Raw genomic sequence first — 15,839 nt, forward strand, 5'->3', positions numbered from 1 at the left:
CAAAATTGCCATACTACTCATAGCACATACATCAACTCAAATATCATGGCGAGCATATTTACTCGCCATCCGAAATCCTCCGTCCCCTCCACAAAAGAATAAAAGGGAAAGGCACGAAGACAAGCGTCAAACACCCCAGCAGAGTACATGCCCAACCAACCCCCAAATTATGGAACATGGCCGTTGCAAACAGCGGGAACCCGGCTCCAAACGATGATCGCATGAAATCATTGCCAGCAAGAACAGAAGCCGCATATTTCGGATAAGCATGTGCAAGATAACAAAAGATGCAGTTAAAAATCAGACAGCCACCCACCGCGAAGAGCATAGAAGCAATGATCGGCACAATCCAATGGACGCTCTCGAAATTGCCTGTCCAGCCAAACCAGAAAAGTGAAATTGGCAGGGCAAATGCACCGACACAGGCTGGCGGCATTTGCATTTCCGGCGCGATGTTCCCGTTTTTATCGAAATGTTGCGATTGGTATCGATATTTCCAGTAGAAGTAGCCCGGGATGGTTATGCAGCAGGTTGAGACTAGGATTCCCATGAATGCCAGTCCGGTTTCGCCCGGGTTAAAGCCATGAATTTCTCCGAAGATTATTGGGAAAGCCTCGAACCAGATGTACAGGATGCCGTATATGAGCGATATGTAGAGGTTGAGTAGTAGGACGATCGGTTCAAGGAAGCAGAGTTGAAAAGGTCGCACGAGGGATTCAAAAATAACATCCTAGAATCAGTGGTTAGCTACCTACTCGTAGCAATTGTATCGATGTGGCTGGTAAAATGGTACTATTTAGTGGGTACGTACCATCGGTCTGACTTCTTTAATCTCGATCTCAGAATCGGACATATACTGCGAATTTCCCGTAATACGACGTACTCGCCGGGCCCGACGAGCAAGTATATTAGGTGCGAAGGTTTCCGGGAGAAAGAAGAATAACAAAACGAATGTGAAGGCTGAAACCCACAGCAGTTGCCAGATAGTCCACGTCCAGCCCTTCGCTGAAGAGGCGAAGCCACCTAGCATTGGACCCAGGACTGGTGCGGAAATGGCGAACATGCCCCAGACTCCAATCATATAATCACGCGTCCTGGGGCTCCACATATCGCCCATAGAGGCTGCACCGGTGGCTAAAGCTGGCGATCCAATGAAGCCTGTGAGAAATCGGAATGCAAGAAACATCCCAAAGTTCTTTGCGTATATGACGCCAAAATTGAAGAAGACGAAGACGAAAAGGGTTAGCACGTATGTTGGGCTGCGGCCGATGATGGGGATTTCCGAAAGTGGTGACCAAATCATGGGTCCTAATTCAGATTAGTACTTCTAGATGTGCTCTGGAATAGGGATTGAGAAACATACCTACGCCGTAGCCTGCCACAAATAGGGTCAGACCGAGGGTGGCGGCAACAGTGCTCACGCCAAATTGTTCGGCGACGCCTGGAATACCAGGCGTGTAGATAGCAGAACCCACATAAATCGCGAATGTGAGTAGCCAAATTAAGCTGCTGACGAACATCTTCTTTGTTTTGCTCCAGTTTTGTGGGTTCTGTTTGATATCAGTACGCCATTTTCTGTGCATCGTGGAACGGAAAGCTTACCTCGGGATCGTTAGGCCCGCACCAGCTAATGACCAACGATTGATTGATTTGCAAAGAGTTATTCCTTCCACCACCAAGAGTTGATACTGTAGACATGCGCCTTGATCGATTCGAGCACTGAGACATTACTGTGTAGAGGCCGAAAGTCTCCAGATCCTCGGGGTTTTCGTTCTCAGTCACCGGCGTGGAAGCCTCCTCTTCTTCTTTTGCTTCCGGCTCTGTCTTGAGATACTCAGGCCATACTGAAGTATCACGCTCTTCTGGATATTGCATCCACCTGTATCGACTACCGAGCCGCACTAGCTTGCCGAAAGCTGTATCTCGAATTGTCTCCATGGTAGCAGATGGTACCTTGGACTTGGATGTTGCCAGGTACTTTACTGTCAGTAGATTAATAAAGTATACGATTCTAGTGATGAAAATGTTCTTCGTTCGCTCTAAGACAGGTTATATACGAGTGAACTCAGGTAGGTCTGGAGCCACTGCGTCCACGGATATCCTTTGCCCGTAAAGCCGTACATCCGAGAGCGTGGCATTAACAGGCTGAGCACCATCACTGAGCATACCAGAGTGTTTATGTGGAAATAACGAGCTACGGGTGCGTGTTGATAATATTTAGCGGAACTACGAGATAAAGTGCCACCCGGGACTAAGATGAGTTTATAGTATTGCGTCACCACTACGGATTTTTTAAGCTTTTCACATTTTACTAAAGTGTAGTGGCTAGTGATTAGTAAATGAGTTTGAAATTACAATCCGAGCTAGTAAATGTATCAAGCAATTACTACCTTTACGATTCATTATCGCAAAGGCACGCAGACGATCGCGAAAAGTGTGGCCGCGGAGTTGAAGCCAAGATCACTGCATCTTTCTACTCCGGTCATTAATATGAAGAAATCCGCAGATAGTATTTTCTGTGAAATTGGAACCTCGAACGACAAATTGTTTTAGGCAAAGAAAACGATCCTTTCCGTCACGATGCCACTTTACAGCAAAATCCAATTCCCATCACCACTGTCTGCAAAGAAACAGCGTCCTGGCCAAAAAAAAAAATTGGGCTACTGTAGCAAAATCATTCTTGTTTTCTAAAGGCCATGATGGAGAACTGCTGGGATCTCCGGGGAGACTAAAGCACAGGACGCAGGAACCATCCTTTTTTCTGTGGACACGAGTATTCCTGAAAACGACCGATGGTCTATCAGTTGCTTTGTTGTTGGCGGCTGTGGTCTCGCATGGTGTAAACTACCCCAGTGGGAAATATATTCCACCGTCTGGGGTCTGCTTTACTTATCTGTTCAGAAAGCTGTGCGAGAGACTGGGGATATTCAGATCCCCAAAGGCTGCTAACGTCCTGGAGTCTGAATGGAGTAAAGAAGCTTTCTTCCTTGGTGGACCTTGTGCAGCTTCTCCGCTGGGTCTCTTGTCTTCCATTAACGGATCTACAATTTGAGAGGCACTTGGAAACATTCACTTTATCGGGACGAAGACCGATTTAGAGTAGAAAGGGTGTGTGGGGAAGGGGCTGTTCGATCGGGTGCTGAAGAAGTCATTGCGCCCCTCCGCGAGCAGCTCACATGTTGATCAGAGTCAGCATGGAACCTAATAATCGAAAGTTAGAATAGCAAGAAGTAATTCTTTGACTAGGAATCCTCAAACTCGCAATTTCAAACTGGTGGGGGCTGCACTCACTCACTAGTTAGTACAAATGAATCTGGGCTTGGGGTTCGAGGCAGCGGATGTGAGGTAACGTAATAGATGAAAGAATATGCAGTTTCCTGTTAGTAAGACCCCCTTTTAGATCCCTATTGCGCCTCAAATCCTACATGGCATTCTAGATCTCAAATTAACTCACAAGGAGTCGGGAGGTCACTCGGTGACTTTCCCGAACCTAACTCTCCGAGGCTTCCAGGAGAGGAATCCCAGAGAACCTATCAGAGTCATCTATTGCAGCCACTTGCTATTAAATGTAAGGAGTGTGTCGCTAAGGTACTCATATTATTTTATCTTTTCAAAGCTATAAAAGGTCAATTTGTTTCCTGGTTCTAGCCAAATATGATCAATCTCGGACATCAAATTCACTGAATTGTATAAGAATTCACCATCGATATTCAAACTCAAATTTCGATTAAACATCACAAACAACATGCTCAAAACATACGACGTTCTCATTATCGGAGGTGGTCCAGCAGGACTCTCCATTGCCACTGGTCTTGCCCGACAGCTCTATACCTCCGTGGTGCTTGACTCTGGTATTTACCGCAACGAGCGAGCAACTCACATGCATAATGTCCCCGGCTTTGACCATGTCAATCCAGCCATTTATCGCGCCAAGGCCAAGCAAGACCTCCAAAAGCGATATGATACTATTGACTTTGTGTCTACCAAAATCCAAACGGTTCGGAAAGTCGCCGATTTGTTTGAAGCGGTAGATGATCAAGGAAAGACCTACCAGGGGCGCAAGCTAGCGCTAGGGACAGGCGTGCGAGATGTAGTCGAGGACCAGGCAGAGGGGTACGCGGAGTGTTGGGGTCGCAGCATGTAAGTTTTCCTACCGTAGTTTCTATGTCATTTGACTTTGATTTATACTGATCTTTGAAGCTTTCACTGTCTCTTCTGCCATGGCTACGAAGAACGTGGCGCAAATTCCGTCGGTGCGCTCGCTACAGGCGCTCTTTCATCTCCCGAGTCACTCGTGTTTGTCGCTAGGATGGCCAAACGTCTCGCCAACCACGTTAATATCTATACCAACGGAAATCCTGAGCTCATCACCTCGGCAAAGGCCATAATCCACAGCAATAAAATTGCCTACGACGATCGCAAGATCATCAAGTTCGAACATCAAGACGGTTCGAAGGACGAGCCACCTTTCGTGGTGTTGCATTTTGAGGATGGAACCTCGAAGAAAGAAGGATTTGTTGTGAGCCATCCCCGCGCGGAGCAGCGTGCACCATTTGCAGACCAACTAGGCCTGGAGATGATGCCGGCAGGGGGTATCAAGCTATCTATGCCGTTCAATGAGACAAGCTTACCTGGTTGCGTGGCTGCTGGTGATGCAGGAACACCGATGCAAGCGGTTGTTCAGGCTGCGCAGATGGGAGCATTCGCTGCAGTTGGGCTGGTGGATCAGTTGCAGAGGGAGCTGGATGAAAAGGACCAGCTATAAGGAACAGCCATTGTGTCACGGCGGCTATCTCAGAAGTAGGTAGTAAGCTGATGGGTTCCAGTTTCATCTGACTGCGTATTTCAATTACTCACATTCAAGTTGTACCTGGAATGGTGTATAATCTTGACTTCCGCCGTTTTCATGAATCCATATGAAACGTTACTTCGGACTTTGACTTTTTAGATCGTGAGAGTTAACTACTACTAGGTTTTACAAAACTTTAGAGGGGTACTTTTGGTGATTCTTTTCGATTCGTCTAGAAATCTGGACTCCCTTGGGCTCTTGGGCTCACTCATAGTAGTTGTAAGAGGTGTATGTGAGCTACTGATCTAATATTAGGGAGCGAGAGATCTAGGTAGTATATTTTCACAACGAAGAATCCGGTAAAAGGTCTCTCTCTCTCTCTCTTCAAACTTTCAGATCCAACTTTCCAACTTAGAATATACTATAGTATGTATACACCACCAGTAATTTTTATGCATACTACTAGCAGCAATACCTAGCTTAGGCTAGCTTTATATATCTATTGGGTACGGAGTAGTATTAGAATGAATCTGATCAGGACCAGTCGGCAACAACTTCAACTTCCAAGGTTCAAGTTGAAGTTGAACTTCCGAGACCTACTAGTAATTCATTTCCACCAGAAAAACTTTTTATATTCACTTCTGTATCTGTGAGGCACGATCAGAGTAAGCCCTAAGATCAACCTTGGGTGGGTCTTCTAAAGATGGAAATTTGACCGTAGACCCTTCAATCTAGATTTATCTACACTGGGAGTATGCGACCGCCCTCCATTATGTAGGTTACATTTTCCTAATAGTATGGCGCGTGAGGGAAAATTTCAAAGTCAGGGTCCAATATTTCTGAATATTTGATTCCGGGCTTTGAATATTCGGAATTTGCGGATGCCTGGATTCTGAAATCCATATGTGTACGTCATCCTAAAAAAAGTTTCCGAGGGGTCGGAAGTCAAGAATCGGACTAAATTCGGGAATTGGATTTCTCAAATTAAACCAACCAAATATGAGACGAGATGCCTCCCCTCGGTACCTTTTAAAGTACTCAGGTGAGCTTTTTGTGCGATATGTTTGCTCATGACACGGTGGCTTCCTCCAGTGTCAGTGTGGTCCCGAATATGGCGCTAAAGATAGACTAGACAGAAGCTGTCGAGACTTTTTTTTACATCAAGGTTGGTATGATATCATTGCGGTAATCAAAAGTACATACTCGAGCACCAAAACTCCAACTCGAGGCCCTTTTGAAGTGGACGGTGGCGTTGTTGAGTTCTGTCGATCCTTCCATTCTTTTCTATAGATGCGGTACAGAGTAACTGTTGAGGATAGCGGGGAGGTTTCACATTAGCGGTGGGGCAGTCGGATGCTGTCTCCCTCCAATAGTTAAAAATGCCATGACTTCTTTTCATATCAGCTTCTGACATGGCTGGTCACATTGAGTGGAGCCAAGGTCTCCACATTCTGAGGCGATCGCCTCCGGGAAGATTAGCCGACCAATGAAATTCAACCAGCCGTTGTGGTTCGCTGATCAAGGACGCATGCGTGGTTACTGTCGCTCCTGTTGGTTCTAGATACATCCGCCACATACAGTACTTTGTATGCATACATTACGTGCTACCGACAAGGAAAAAAACATAGAAAACAGGGGAAGGAGCTGATATGGATTAGCCAATGCTTGAAGGTGGGATTTCATTTGTAGAACGATCAAATGCCCACCATCAATCGGAATCAAAGGAGTCGAAGATCTGCAATTACGCAAGAAAGCCCCCCCTGAGCGACGGCTGAATGATCCCTTTTTAACGCGGACAACCCAACCAAAGCTTCAGGTCACGCAACTGGGACCGGAGGTGGAAAAATCATCCACTTCCAAGGTTTGCCCATGCGTGGTACTGCGGAGTGGCCCGTTGTATTTGCTACGCCCCAGTGTGCAGTATCTCATCCTATCATCTCTACCTTTCCAAAGGGTACACGCTATCGGATATGATAGCCATGATTTCATCGTTTATGTGGGGCGCCATGGAAGGACCGAGATCTTCGATTTGCACCCAAGCCCGTTATAAGTAGCTACTGATAGCTCCTGGGGGAAAGCTTGCCGCCACCTGCATATTAATTTTCCAGAAAAAGGGTTTTATGGTTATCTGTTTCTATGTCCCAAATATAATATTCACGCTTTCACATCAAATTCGTGGTCTATTTACATCGGCTTGGGCCTCGACAATTCCAACACAGACTGATTCCACAAGGTTCTACTTTTTCCTTCTCGCCAATGTTCAGTCATCGGTAAGCCCATTCAATTACTCAATATGATACTTTATGACCTCAAATGTCTAATGACGGGTGATCTTACCATGCAGAACGGGATCTCACAGACCAGATGGCGATCTAATAGGTCGCTTTCAGAAGCTCTGTGGGAAATCATTTTTTAACGAGGGTACCACCAACGCAATTGAATCGGGTAACCCTCTAAATAAGGTGGATAATAATATGACACCATCAGAAGGGTAGGCCACCATCCCCTGTAAATTATTCCGTGAATGAAATCTGATCCACTGTCAGCGCCTGCAAGAAAGTGAAGGGGAGCCTTGAATTATCCGACCCTTCCTTCTCATTCGACGGAATTGCACCGCCAGATCCATACCCAGCAATGTCTGAAAAGTGTCTGGCACTCGAAAGCCAAGCTCTCGATACTTACTATTCATCGCAATTAAAAGCCCCTACTACCTTCCATGATTTGGTAGAGGGGTGTCACCCTTCACAGAACATCTCTCAAACTGATATTAAACTTCCTTTGGACTGGCAAACCAGAGATCAATTCGGAGACCAAGCCAACTCTACCTCGCTGGATAATATCGATCCCTCAGTAACATGGAACAGCATGAATCCTTTCTCCCCTCAAGGTGCATATGCAGCGAGCCAGCTTCCTCGGCTGACTTCAGACTTTGGAAACATGGCAGTTCCAGCTGAGCCGCTTAATTTCGATCCCATTCCAGATGACAAGCTGTCATGGAACCCAATGGAAGAGTCCCAACCAGTAAATGACGGTGTTGGCTACTCGCGAAGGATGTCACACCCTGAGGGCAACCAGTAAGTTCGTCCACGATATTACCAATGACCAGGATTTTGACATTTCACCTTCAGAATGCGTTACCCCACCACTCTTCGAGCTTCCACTGCGATAGTGAACGATATGAGCGAAGCTCCTGTGTCATACCTCAATAAAGGCCAGGTGTACCATCTCAGGGTGGTAGACTCAATGCCGTCTATGGTATCTTCTACCGAATCTACGCAGTACCGAACATTCATCCGGATTTCATTTGATGAAGAACAACAACGATCGGACCCCGCTGCCTATTGGAGACTATGGAAAGCATCACGAGGATCAAATGCGCCACAAAAGAGCGACAAGAAACTCAAGGCCGTCGAATATATGGGCGAAAATAATCCCTTCACGCGCGTTGAACAAATCTCTCTCGATGGATTTTCTGTTACCTGGACCGGCAATCCGACCGATAAAGTACCCCAATGCAGCATCCCGGTCCGTTTCAACTTTTTATCCACCGACTTCACGCTCTCCAAGGGAGTGAAGGGAATACAGGTCAGACTTTGCGCTAAGACAAAGCAACTCGGTGAAATCAACATACAAGAACCAGAAGTTTGCTTCTGTAATGTGAAGCTCTTCCGCGATCATGGCGCCGAGCGGAAACTATCGAACGACGCTGCGAGTATCCGAAAAAGAATGGAAAAGTTACAGCTGCAAATGAACGATCCATCTCAACCCGAATATTCAAATAAGAGGAAACGAGGTAGCATTTCCGCAAAATCCAATCCAGATCTCACTTACTCGAAGAACAACCTGCAACGCCAAGGCGATCTGTCAGAAGATCTCCATAAAGCCCCACAGCAAGCCAACCTTCAGCAGCAACTGCAGAAAAGGCTGGACGCCCTCGAACAATGCTTTTACTCCAGTCGTCCCGAAAGTGCGCTAAGCCTTCGTGGTGGGTATCAAGATGATCCTGAATTGTATCCATCCCCTTCATTTGATGCGGATGACTCGCCGCAATCAAACTCTATGGACCGCAGAGACTCATCCAATGGCGACGATTCATCTGTCAAGTCAGATCTAGCCGGATTCAACGAGATGGACACCCCAAGCTCCATGAGCAGTCTCCAAAAATCAGTGAATCACGAAGTGTCGCCGGCATTGTTGAGGTCGGACCATTTGTCCACCACGCCAGGTAAGACCATCCTAGCAAACCCTACTGTCGACATCTCGAAAATAATCCAAACTGACCTTCATTTTTGCTAAATTAAGCCGCATGCTTCTACATTCGAATCACCACAAACGACCAATCGCATAATGAACATTACCGCGCGATCTATCCCAAATCACGAACAGTACACGAATTAATATCAAAAATATTGGAGAAGACCTCCGCCGAAACAAGAGAAAAAGATATATCCAGCATTCTACATATTAATGCAGCCGGACTCAAAATTGTTGTGGATGATGAGTTTGTGCATGAGATGGCTGAAGGACAGAGTATGGCTGTCAAAATCGTTGAGACTCCTGGGGTCTGCTTTGATGCTTGCAACGCATCAGGTAGCGGCACGGTGCAACATGAAATTTGGTTGGAGTATTAGATGGACGAGAGTTTACGGATAAAACGATTCTTTTCCAGTTGAAAAGGTCTTGATTGATGATTTATGATTATTATGAGTTAAAACCAGGTATTCGATGGAGTTTCTGTACATACTACTAGTATATCCACCATGCCACTGTTATCAGCCTCCCGTGCATGACCCGTTTCTAGAGTCTTGGAGTTGACTTTGAGGTCCCCATATCGCTAGAAAATAACTGGCTAGAAAGAAATTGGACGGACAAGATTGACTCGGAAACTTCGAGCTTAGACTTGTATTTTGTAGATCCGTGCGGAAGACGGCAGCTTTAGGCTGGCCATGTGATCAATATTAGTAGCATCCTTGAAATGGTCGCCGAGCTATTGAGAAGTCCTACATGGAGGCATAGATAGTTTAAGATGGGTATTTGGTTATCATTTTTCAAAAAGCTATTTAAGCGCGATCCTCAACTCTATGCAAGAAAGCAAAGTCAAGGTAAACATTTAAGTCCAGAGATAAGACTTGGTGCTGAAAATTTCAAAGCATGTTTTATACATGAAAAGAGAAACGCCAGGGAATCCAAAAGTATGATTCCCCAAGTACATGAGGGGTAAAAAAAAAGAGATCCCATAACACCGGTCACGAGACTGTACAAAGATTTGGGTTGAGGGAATGGCCTTCATGATTTTCCTGGCAGTTTTTGAAGCGTGCAAGAAGGTCCGGTGTCAACCTTTCCAGGGAAAGGGAGGTTGGTGTCATGAAGGCCAATCCTCGATATGTTCGTGTATCACATTGTTCAAGTCCAACCGTTTCCCATGGCGACAAAGTGTCCCCAATCGTATTCCCATTCCGTGTGTTAAGCCATTTCCATTTGGCATATTAATCATTTCCCATTCGTGTCGTTGGTGATAAGAGGTAGTAAGAGGTGTGTCGTAGCGAAGAAGAAAAAAAGGAGGCGTGAAAATCGAATAAAAAAGAAAAGCATGAATGGCATATTGCGGGGGCTTTATCAGCGTGATCATTCGTCCTCATCAGTCAGTTTCCTGAGGACACTGATGCTGAGTATCATGACAAGCAATCCGATCGTTACGACGACTAGTAACACGAATCCGAACCAACCGAGCACCATGGCGGAAGTGCCGACACCGCTCTTCACACTGCCGTTACCCATATCCTGGGCAATCGTACTCGCTGCAACGGAGGCGGTATGTTGCCATAACACTGACACGAGAACAAACACAGTCGAAACAAAGATCAAAGCTAGAGCGGCTTGTGAGACAGGGCGCGAAGGGAAGGGCTTGACCTCGACGTCTGAGCCAGATTCATCGCGCTCCTCGTGCCAGCCGGGGAATGTTGCGAGGAGAATAAAGCAGAAGAAGGCGAGAATAATGGCAACAATCCTGGATAGCGGTTAGCATCTGTGAGGGATGGGGCTTATTAGAGCATCAACTTACAGGAGATATGGGAACACGACGGCATCTTTGAATGTGGAGGCGACCCAGATTAGGTTGAGTGGATCTTGGTCCACAGTGACAATCTCCGCCAGAGCGGTGGCATTGGAGCTGCAAATGAAAGATCCACGATCAGGTTGAACACAGATACCGAAATATCCGACGCGGACTTCCAACTCGGCGGTACCGACGATATTTGCCATCGCGCTCGTAACTCCTGGGTCGACTTGTGACAAGTCAAAGGTAGGCTTGTAGCTTTCATAGTACATGGATATGAGGAAGATGTTCGGGATCTCTGGGGAGGATGAGGAGCATCCGGCCAACAATAATGCTGTGAAAGGTTAGCCACATTCCAAACACACACGTGGGATGCCACTTATAAGGTCAGCGGATACTCACATAGAAGGATGATGGCAATTGCGATAATTATCATTAACACATGGTGGTATCCGATCATAGGAATGAACCCTATGTTCTTTGTTAGTATGCTCGCGTTCTTTTGGACTTTGTTTGATTGGTGTTTGTCACATACGTTGCCATGACGCTGCGACTCGGTTCGCCATTGCGACCAGTTATGGGGGCACAGATGAGCTGCTTCGATGCCTCACGTCGATAGACTCGCTTCTCGGGGCTCCGAGAAGGAGTTTTTGAAGCCGTACTTAGAGTCAGAACTCTGTTGGCTACCCCGTGGCGGTCGAGGGCGTGGTTGTAAAGGAAGAATTCCGCTCGTCAACGATAGTCGTAAGCGGAATGTGGAGGAGGAATGCGGGAGATGAGATGCGATGAAGATGTCGGAATAGTGTCCAATCGGTTCGCGTCGAAGCTTCAAAGTCCTTCGAAGACAATTGAAGGTGCTGCGGCGTATCGTCGGGTCCGGATCGCACCTATATGTAAGTCTCGACAATGGTCAGAGGTCTTGGAGTCTTCTGGACAGCAAGTGGTGACACAAAGATGTGGAAGGAGAGGAATGTGTAGAAGGAATGGAAGGGGGGAAGGGGGAGGAAAGATCGTAGCTGCAATAGAAAACCACGTCAGGCGCAAATCTTGAAGCCCTTGGAGGCTGGGGATGGAGACGATGTATGGGAATATCGAGAGGCTGGGCCAACCGCCTTTGTTTACTCTCCCGCTTCCCGGGAAACCAACTTCCACCGCCTCCTATTTTTGGCATTCTGCCGGGGGCCTGTTGCTGTGCCGGTTGCACACTAAGCCACGATAGGCCTAGCATTGGTCCCGATAAGGTTGGGCCCCACCATCAACCCGCGGGTCGCCTCCCCAGCCTTCGATTTACTCTACTTGCGATAGAATACGTCCGTATGGAGTACGGAGTACTACGTGGACAGACTGCTGATCAATGAAATAGTATGCGCTGGATTGAATAGATGGTAAAGACCAATTACAATACTCTCATGGTAAAATTCCACACCGCCGCAATAGAATAATTGATGCCTAACCCGTGTTTGCAAATGCATGCCCCAAATTGATGTCCCTTTTCCCATACTCCAAACCCAAACCAGAAACCGAAATATGCTTGTAATTGATTAATGGGCGGCAAATGAGAAACGCTTGAGGTCCAAAGGCTTAGCTCGGGCCGACATCCTTGTTTCTCCCTCTTCATCCTCCTCTTCATCTTCACTGTCGGGAATGATGAGATCTTCGCTGCCTTGAGCGCTGCTGCCCCCTGTCACACAGGACTCTGCAGGCATAGGACTAGTATCAGATTGAGATTCCATACTATTAGCTAGACGAAGCTTGGTCGGGAAGTTGATACTGTGGGACCGAGTCAATGCAGCATGCCCCATACGCTGAAGTGGGGTCAAGCGTCTGCGCTGCGGGGATCGATTCTGAGGGTTTCCTCCGGGTGTCCTGGGGGAACCAAGAGGAGCAGGCCGATCGCGGGGCTGAATCACAGGAAGTCGAGTAGCCGGGGAGCGAGTTGGGACAGATTCTGTCTGCGGACTTGATTTGAAGGTAAATTTGGAAAGGATGGTCGTGTTCTGTCGCTGTACATGATACTCCAAGGCTTGATCAAACTCATCATCTTTGGCAGGTTTTGTGGCCGGCGGGGGCGCAAGTTTGGTTGCGCTATTGACCGAGGAGGCATTAACAGTCTGCTTGTCGTGATCACTAGCAGCCGATGCTTGGATCGTCGATCCTTGCGGCTCGGTAGGCTCGGCGCTAGTAGCTACATCGGGGATACTGGAGAAGATATCTTCGGCGACTTCATCAGAGAAAACATCCATCATCGATTTTCGCTGCTTCTTGCTCCGTGACAATTTCTGGCCCGTCGGGCTTGCTTGGTCTGCCTTGGGACCGAAGAACCGACTGCGGGAATCAGGACGTGTCGGAAGGGAGTCGTCCTCAGCTTCAGAACAAAGTCTCTGTCGCTTGATAGGTTGTATGGTTGCCGCTCGCTGCAGGGTTGACCCTCGGGTAGGCTGAGACGAGAATGAGTTCCTTTCAACACTGCGGACCATAGGACTAAGGCCAGCTTGGTCGGAGAAGGCCCGCAGAGGAGTGTTGCGGGTCGAGTTAGAGCGCAAGGGAGCCGAGTTGGCTTGCCAGGAGTTGTTCGTATTCCGCTCCAGAAGCCGTTGCTGGCTCGGAGATGGGGTGAGGCTGTTCGGGTCCAGCTCCCCCAGAGGCGTGCGCTTTGGCGTAAAAAAAGAGTTTATTGGCTTGCTGGGCTTCAGCTCTGAAGATGAACCAAGTGTTTGGCGACGGCTGATACCCAGGGGTAATTTACCTGTGGCCATAGGTTTCAATTCAATCGGTTCTTTCGTCGACGGATCTAGATCTCCGCGAGCAACCCCGGCCGCAGTCGCCGCCTCGACATCAGCTCCAATGAAAGGAAGCTCGTCGATGTTGACCCCATCCTCGGGCACCGTCAAGGTGACAAGTTTTTGGGCGGTGGTGCAGAAGACTCGTTGATATAAGAATGTCAGTTCAGCCTGCCTGAAGTTAGACAAGTAGTCGGCTGGCACTTTAAACTGGCCGTCAAATTGTATCATGTGAAGTGCCCTTTCCACAGTCTTGTACTTTCTAATACTGCGATAAGCAGTCTTTAATCCCATCTTGGGAATATTCGCCAGATAATCACAACCACTCAATATGCACATGTGGCGGAAATCCGCGTCACTCCAGCCCACCAAACTGACCTCTCGGCATGCTGTGAAATCCGCTCGATTGATCTCAATGCATTCGCCATGCTGATCCAATTTAGACAATAGCCTTTTAGCTCCAAAAACGAGCAGGTCGGAATCCTCTGAAATGATTCCTTGAATATGACCCTGCTGTTCCAAGTACACCAATTGGGAATCTGCTTCATACGGAGCCACCACATATTGTACATCCATCTGTTTCAGTTCTTCGATAAGCTGCCGGGCCATGTAGGGGGTGACGTCGACGGCCTTTTGGAACTCCTGATATGCCTCTGGCATTTTGCCTTTCCGCTGTAGTTCGAGTCCGAGTGCCTTGCTCTCTTGACGTCTTCGAAGGCGGTCTTGTTCGGTACCTGCTTTGCTGGGCAGATTGTCGCCATCGAATACGAGGTAGGGTTTCACTCCGAAGTAGATGAGCATGCGAACACGATTTAGGACGAAATCGAGATGCCTAGGTCCAAATTAGCCGACTTTGCAATACCGAGACGCAATTAGCAAAGGGACACGAACTTCCTAGTCGGCCTATCCAAAACTAGGTCGACAGAGCATGCCACCGTCCCGCGGTGTAGCCATCCATAGGCGTCAACTCCAAGGGTCTGGCCACTGAACTTCTTCAGATGGCATGGTTTCTGGATAGATTTGAGGAGACCATGTAATCCTGTATTCGAAATCAGCCCAAACCCCTCTCCCTTCCTTCTTTCATGGGGAGCACAGGAACCACAGGAACCACAGGAACATACCTTTGATACCCATGGTGGGCACCGGTCGAGGTACAAGCGGGTCCTCGTATTTACTCGAGAGACAGTAACATGCGAATTGATATGTTCAAGGCTCAACGCGTGGGAACCGAAGCAAAAAGAGGAACGGAAAAGCCAAGTCGAATCATGAAGGAAATACCTCCATGGCTGGTGCTGGAATGTTTGTTCTCGTTTGTTCCTTGACGCGCAGACGCGATGTGATACTTTCTGATTACGGCAGGCGGTAGGAAAAGGCCACCGCCCGATTCTGCAGGCACGCCCGAAAATTAATTTGATGCGGGACAAGCAAAGATTCACAAGGTGAAATCATTCCCCTCCCATCCATTCACCATGCCGTCTCGTACCTTGCAAAAAGTGCACAAGCACATCTCCAAGAAGCGAGGTGTTGTCAACTCCCTACATGAGAACAGTCGCGATGCTCGTCGGCTCCGACGTGCCGGTCATCGGGACGAACGCTTGGTCAAACATACGTCGATCTCCATGAAGGCCCGCCAACCATACAGTTAGTACTTTAGCCCCAGGTTTTCAATGATTGAACACATACTAATTCCTTGCAGCGGATCGCATTGAATATTTCTATGAAGCAGTTCAACCCATCTCCGAGCCCCTCTCCGAGGCTGAACTGGCCGAGATGATCACCAAGTAAGGCCCCGGCGCATAACCTGCGCATTCTTCTGATCATCTTGTACTAACCGACTCCAGGTACATATATCGCGATGCGGAGGAGCTTGCACAACTTAAGCAAGAACGTCGCAAGGGTCGTCCACCCACCAAGCGGGAAGAAGTACTCGGACAACGGACAGACACGGAGGAGAAGGAGTTTAAGACAGGATTCTGGACACCGGATCTGACCGAGATGGAAGTCCTTCTGGCACTGAAGCAATGGAATGGGCAATGGTCTGGCCTCAGTCCTTTGAAATTTGTTCGCCTTGTCCAAGGTGGAGAGAAGAAGGATTCGACCTTCCCTCCCAAGGGCATGTCATGATACGACTACCCTTATTCTCTTTTCTTTTCTTTCGTGGGCTATTTGGCGTACATGGAGCACAAAATTGGAGACTAGTAAATACCATACCACA

The 15,839-nt window shown here is 47.7% G+C and overlaps 6 protein-coding genes across 6 annotated transcripts; 3 read left to right on the top strand and 3 right to left on the bottom strand.

Moving 5' to 3' along the window:
* Nucleotides 1-58: 58 nt before the first annotated feature.
* Nucleotides 59-1,938, bottom strand: N7533_001008 (MFS transporter; the record flags this gene model as incomplete). The annotated part of the gene is made up of 4 exons (XM_057097658.1): nucleotides 59-730; nucleotides 812-1,308; nucleotides 1,364-1,550; nucleotides 1,603-1,938. 4 exons carry the CDS (start codon nucleotides 1,936-1,938, stop codon nucleotides 59-61), a joined length of 1,692 nt encoding a protein of 563 aa, XP_056966151.1.
* A 1,807-nt stretch (nucleotides 1,939-3,745) lies between these two features.
* gliT (thioredoxin reductase gliT) lies at nucleotides 3,746-4,765 on the top strand (the record flags this gene model as incomplete). Its single annotated transcript, XM_057097659.1, has 2 exons — nucleotides 3,746-4,140; nucleotides 4,201-4,765. The coding sequence occupies 2 exons, from the start codon at nucleotides 3,746-3,748 to the stop codon at nucleotides 4,763-4,765; spliced, it is 960 nt and encodes a 319-aa protein (XP_056966152.1).
* Nucleotides 4,766-7,423: 2,658 nt separating this feature from the next.
* N7533_001010 (uncharacterized protein) lies at nucleotides 7,424-9,420 on the top strand (the record flags this gene model as incomplete). The annotated part of the gene is made up of 3 exons (XM_057097660.1): nucleotides 7,424-7,863; nucleotides 7,918-9,014; nucleotides 9,092-9,420. The coding sequence occupies 3 exons, from the start codon at nucleotides 7,424-7,426 to the stop codon at nucleotides 9,418-9,420; spliced, it is 1,866 nt and encodes a 621-aa protein (XP_056966153.1).
* A 994-nt stretch (nucleotides 9,421-10,414) lies between these two features.
* Nucleotides 10,415-11,410, bottom strand: N7533_001011 (Fig1 domain-containing protein; the record flags this gene model as incomplete). The annotated part of the gene is made up of 4 exons (XM_057097661.1): nucleotides 10,415-10,796; nucleotides 10,851-11,178; nucleotides 11,247-11,315; nucleotides 11,380-11,410. The coding sequence occupies 4 exons, from the start codon at nucleotides 11,408-11,410 to the stop codon at nucleotides 10,415-10,417; spliced, it is 810 nt and encodes a 269-aa protein (XP_056966154.1).
* A 975-nt stretch (nucleotides 11,411-12,385) lies between these two features.
* Nucleotides 12,386-14,758, bottom strand: N7533_001012 (putative exonuclease; the record flags this gene model as incomplete). The annotated part of the gene is made up of 3 exons (XM_057097662.1): nucleotides 12,386-14,456; nucleotides 14,516-14,663; nucleotides 14,746-14,758. 3 exons carry the CDS (start codon nucleotides 14,756-14,758, stop codon nucleotides 12,386-12,388), a joined length of 2,232 nt encoding a protein of 743 aa, XP_056966155.1.
* Nucleotides 14,759-15,093: 335 nt separating this feature from the next.
* On the top strand, nucleotides 15,094-15,748 carry N7533_001013 (translation machinery-associated protein 16; the record flags this gene model as incomplete). Its single annotated transcript, XM_057097663.1, has 3 exons — nucleotides 15,094-15,265; nucleotides 15,321-15,405; nucleotides 15,466-15,748. 3 exons carry the CDS (start codon nucleotides 15,094-15,096, stop codon nucleotides 15,746-15,748), a joined length of 540 nt encoding a protein of 179 aa, XP_056966156.1.
* Between the last annotated feature and the right edge of the window lie 91 nt (nucleotides 15,749-15,839).

This window comes from Penicillium manginii (genome assembly GCF_028828005.1).
Source record: "Penicillium manginii strain IBT 31320 chromosome Unknown utg000001l:1.0-3466041.0:1.0-3467806.0, whole genome shotgun sequence".
NCBI lineage: Eukaryota > Fungi > Ascomycota > Eurotiomycetes > Eurotiales > Aspergillaceae > Penicillium > Penicillium manginii.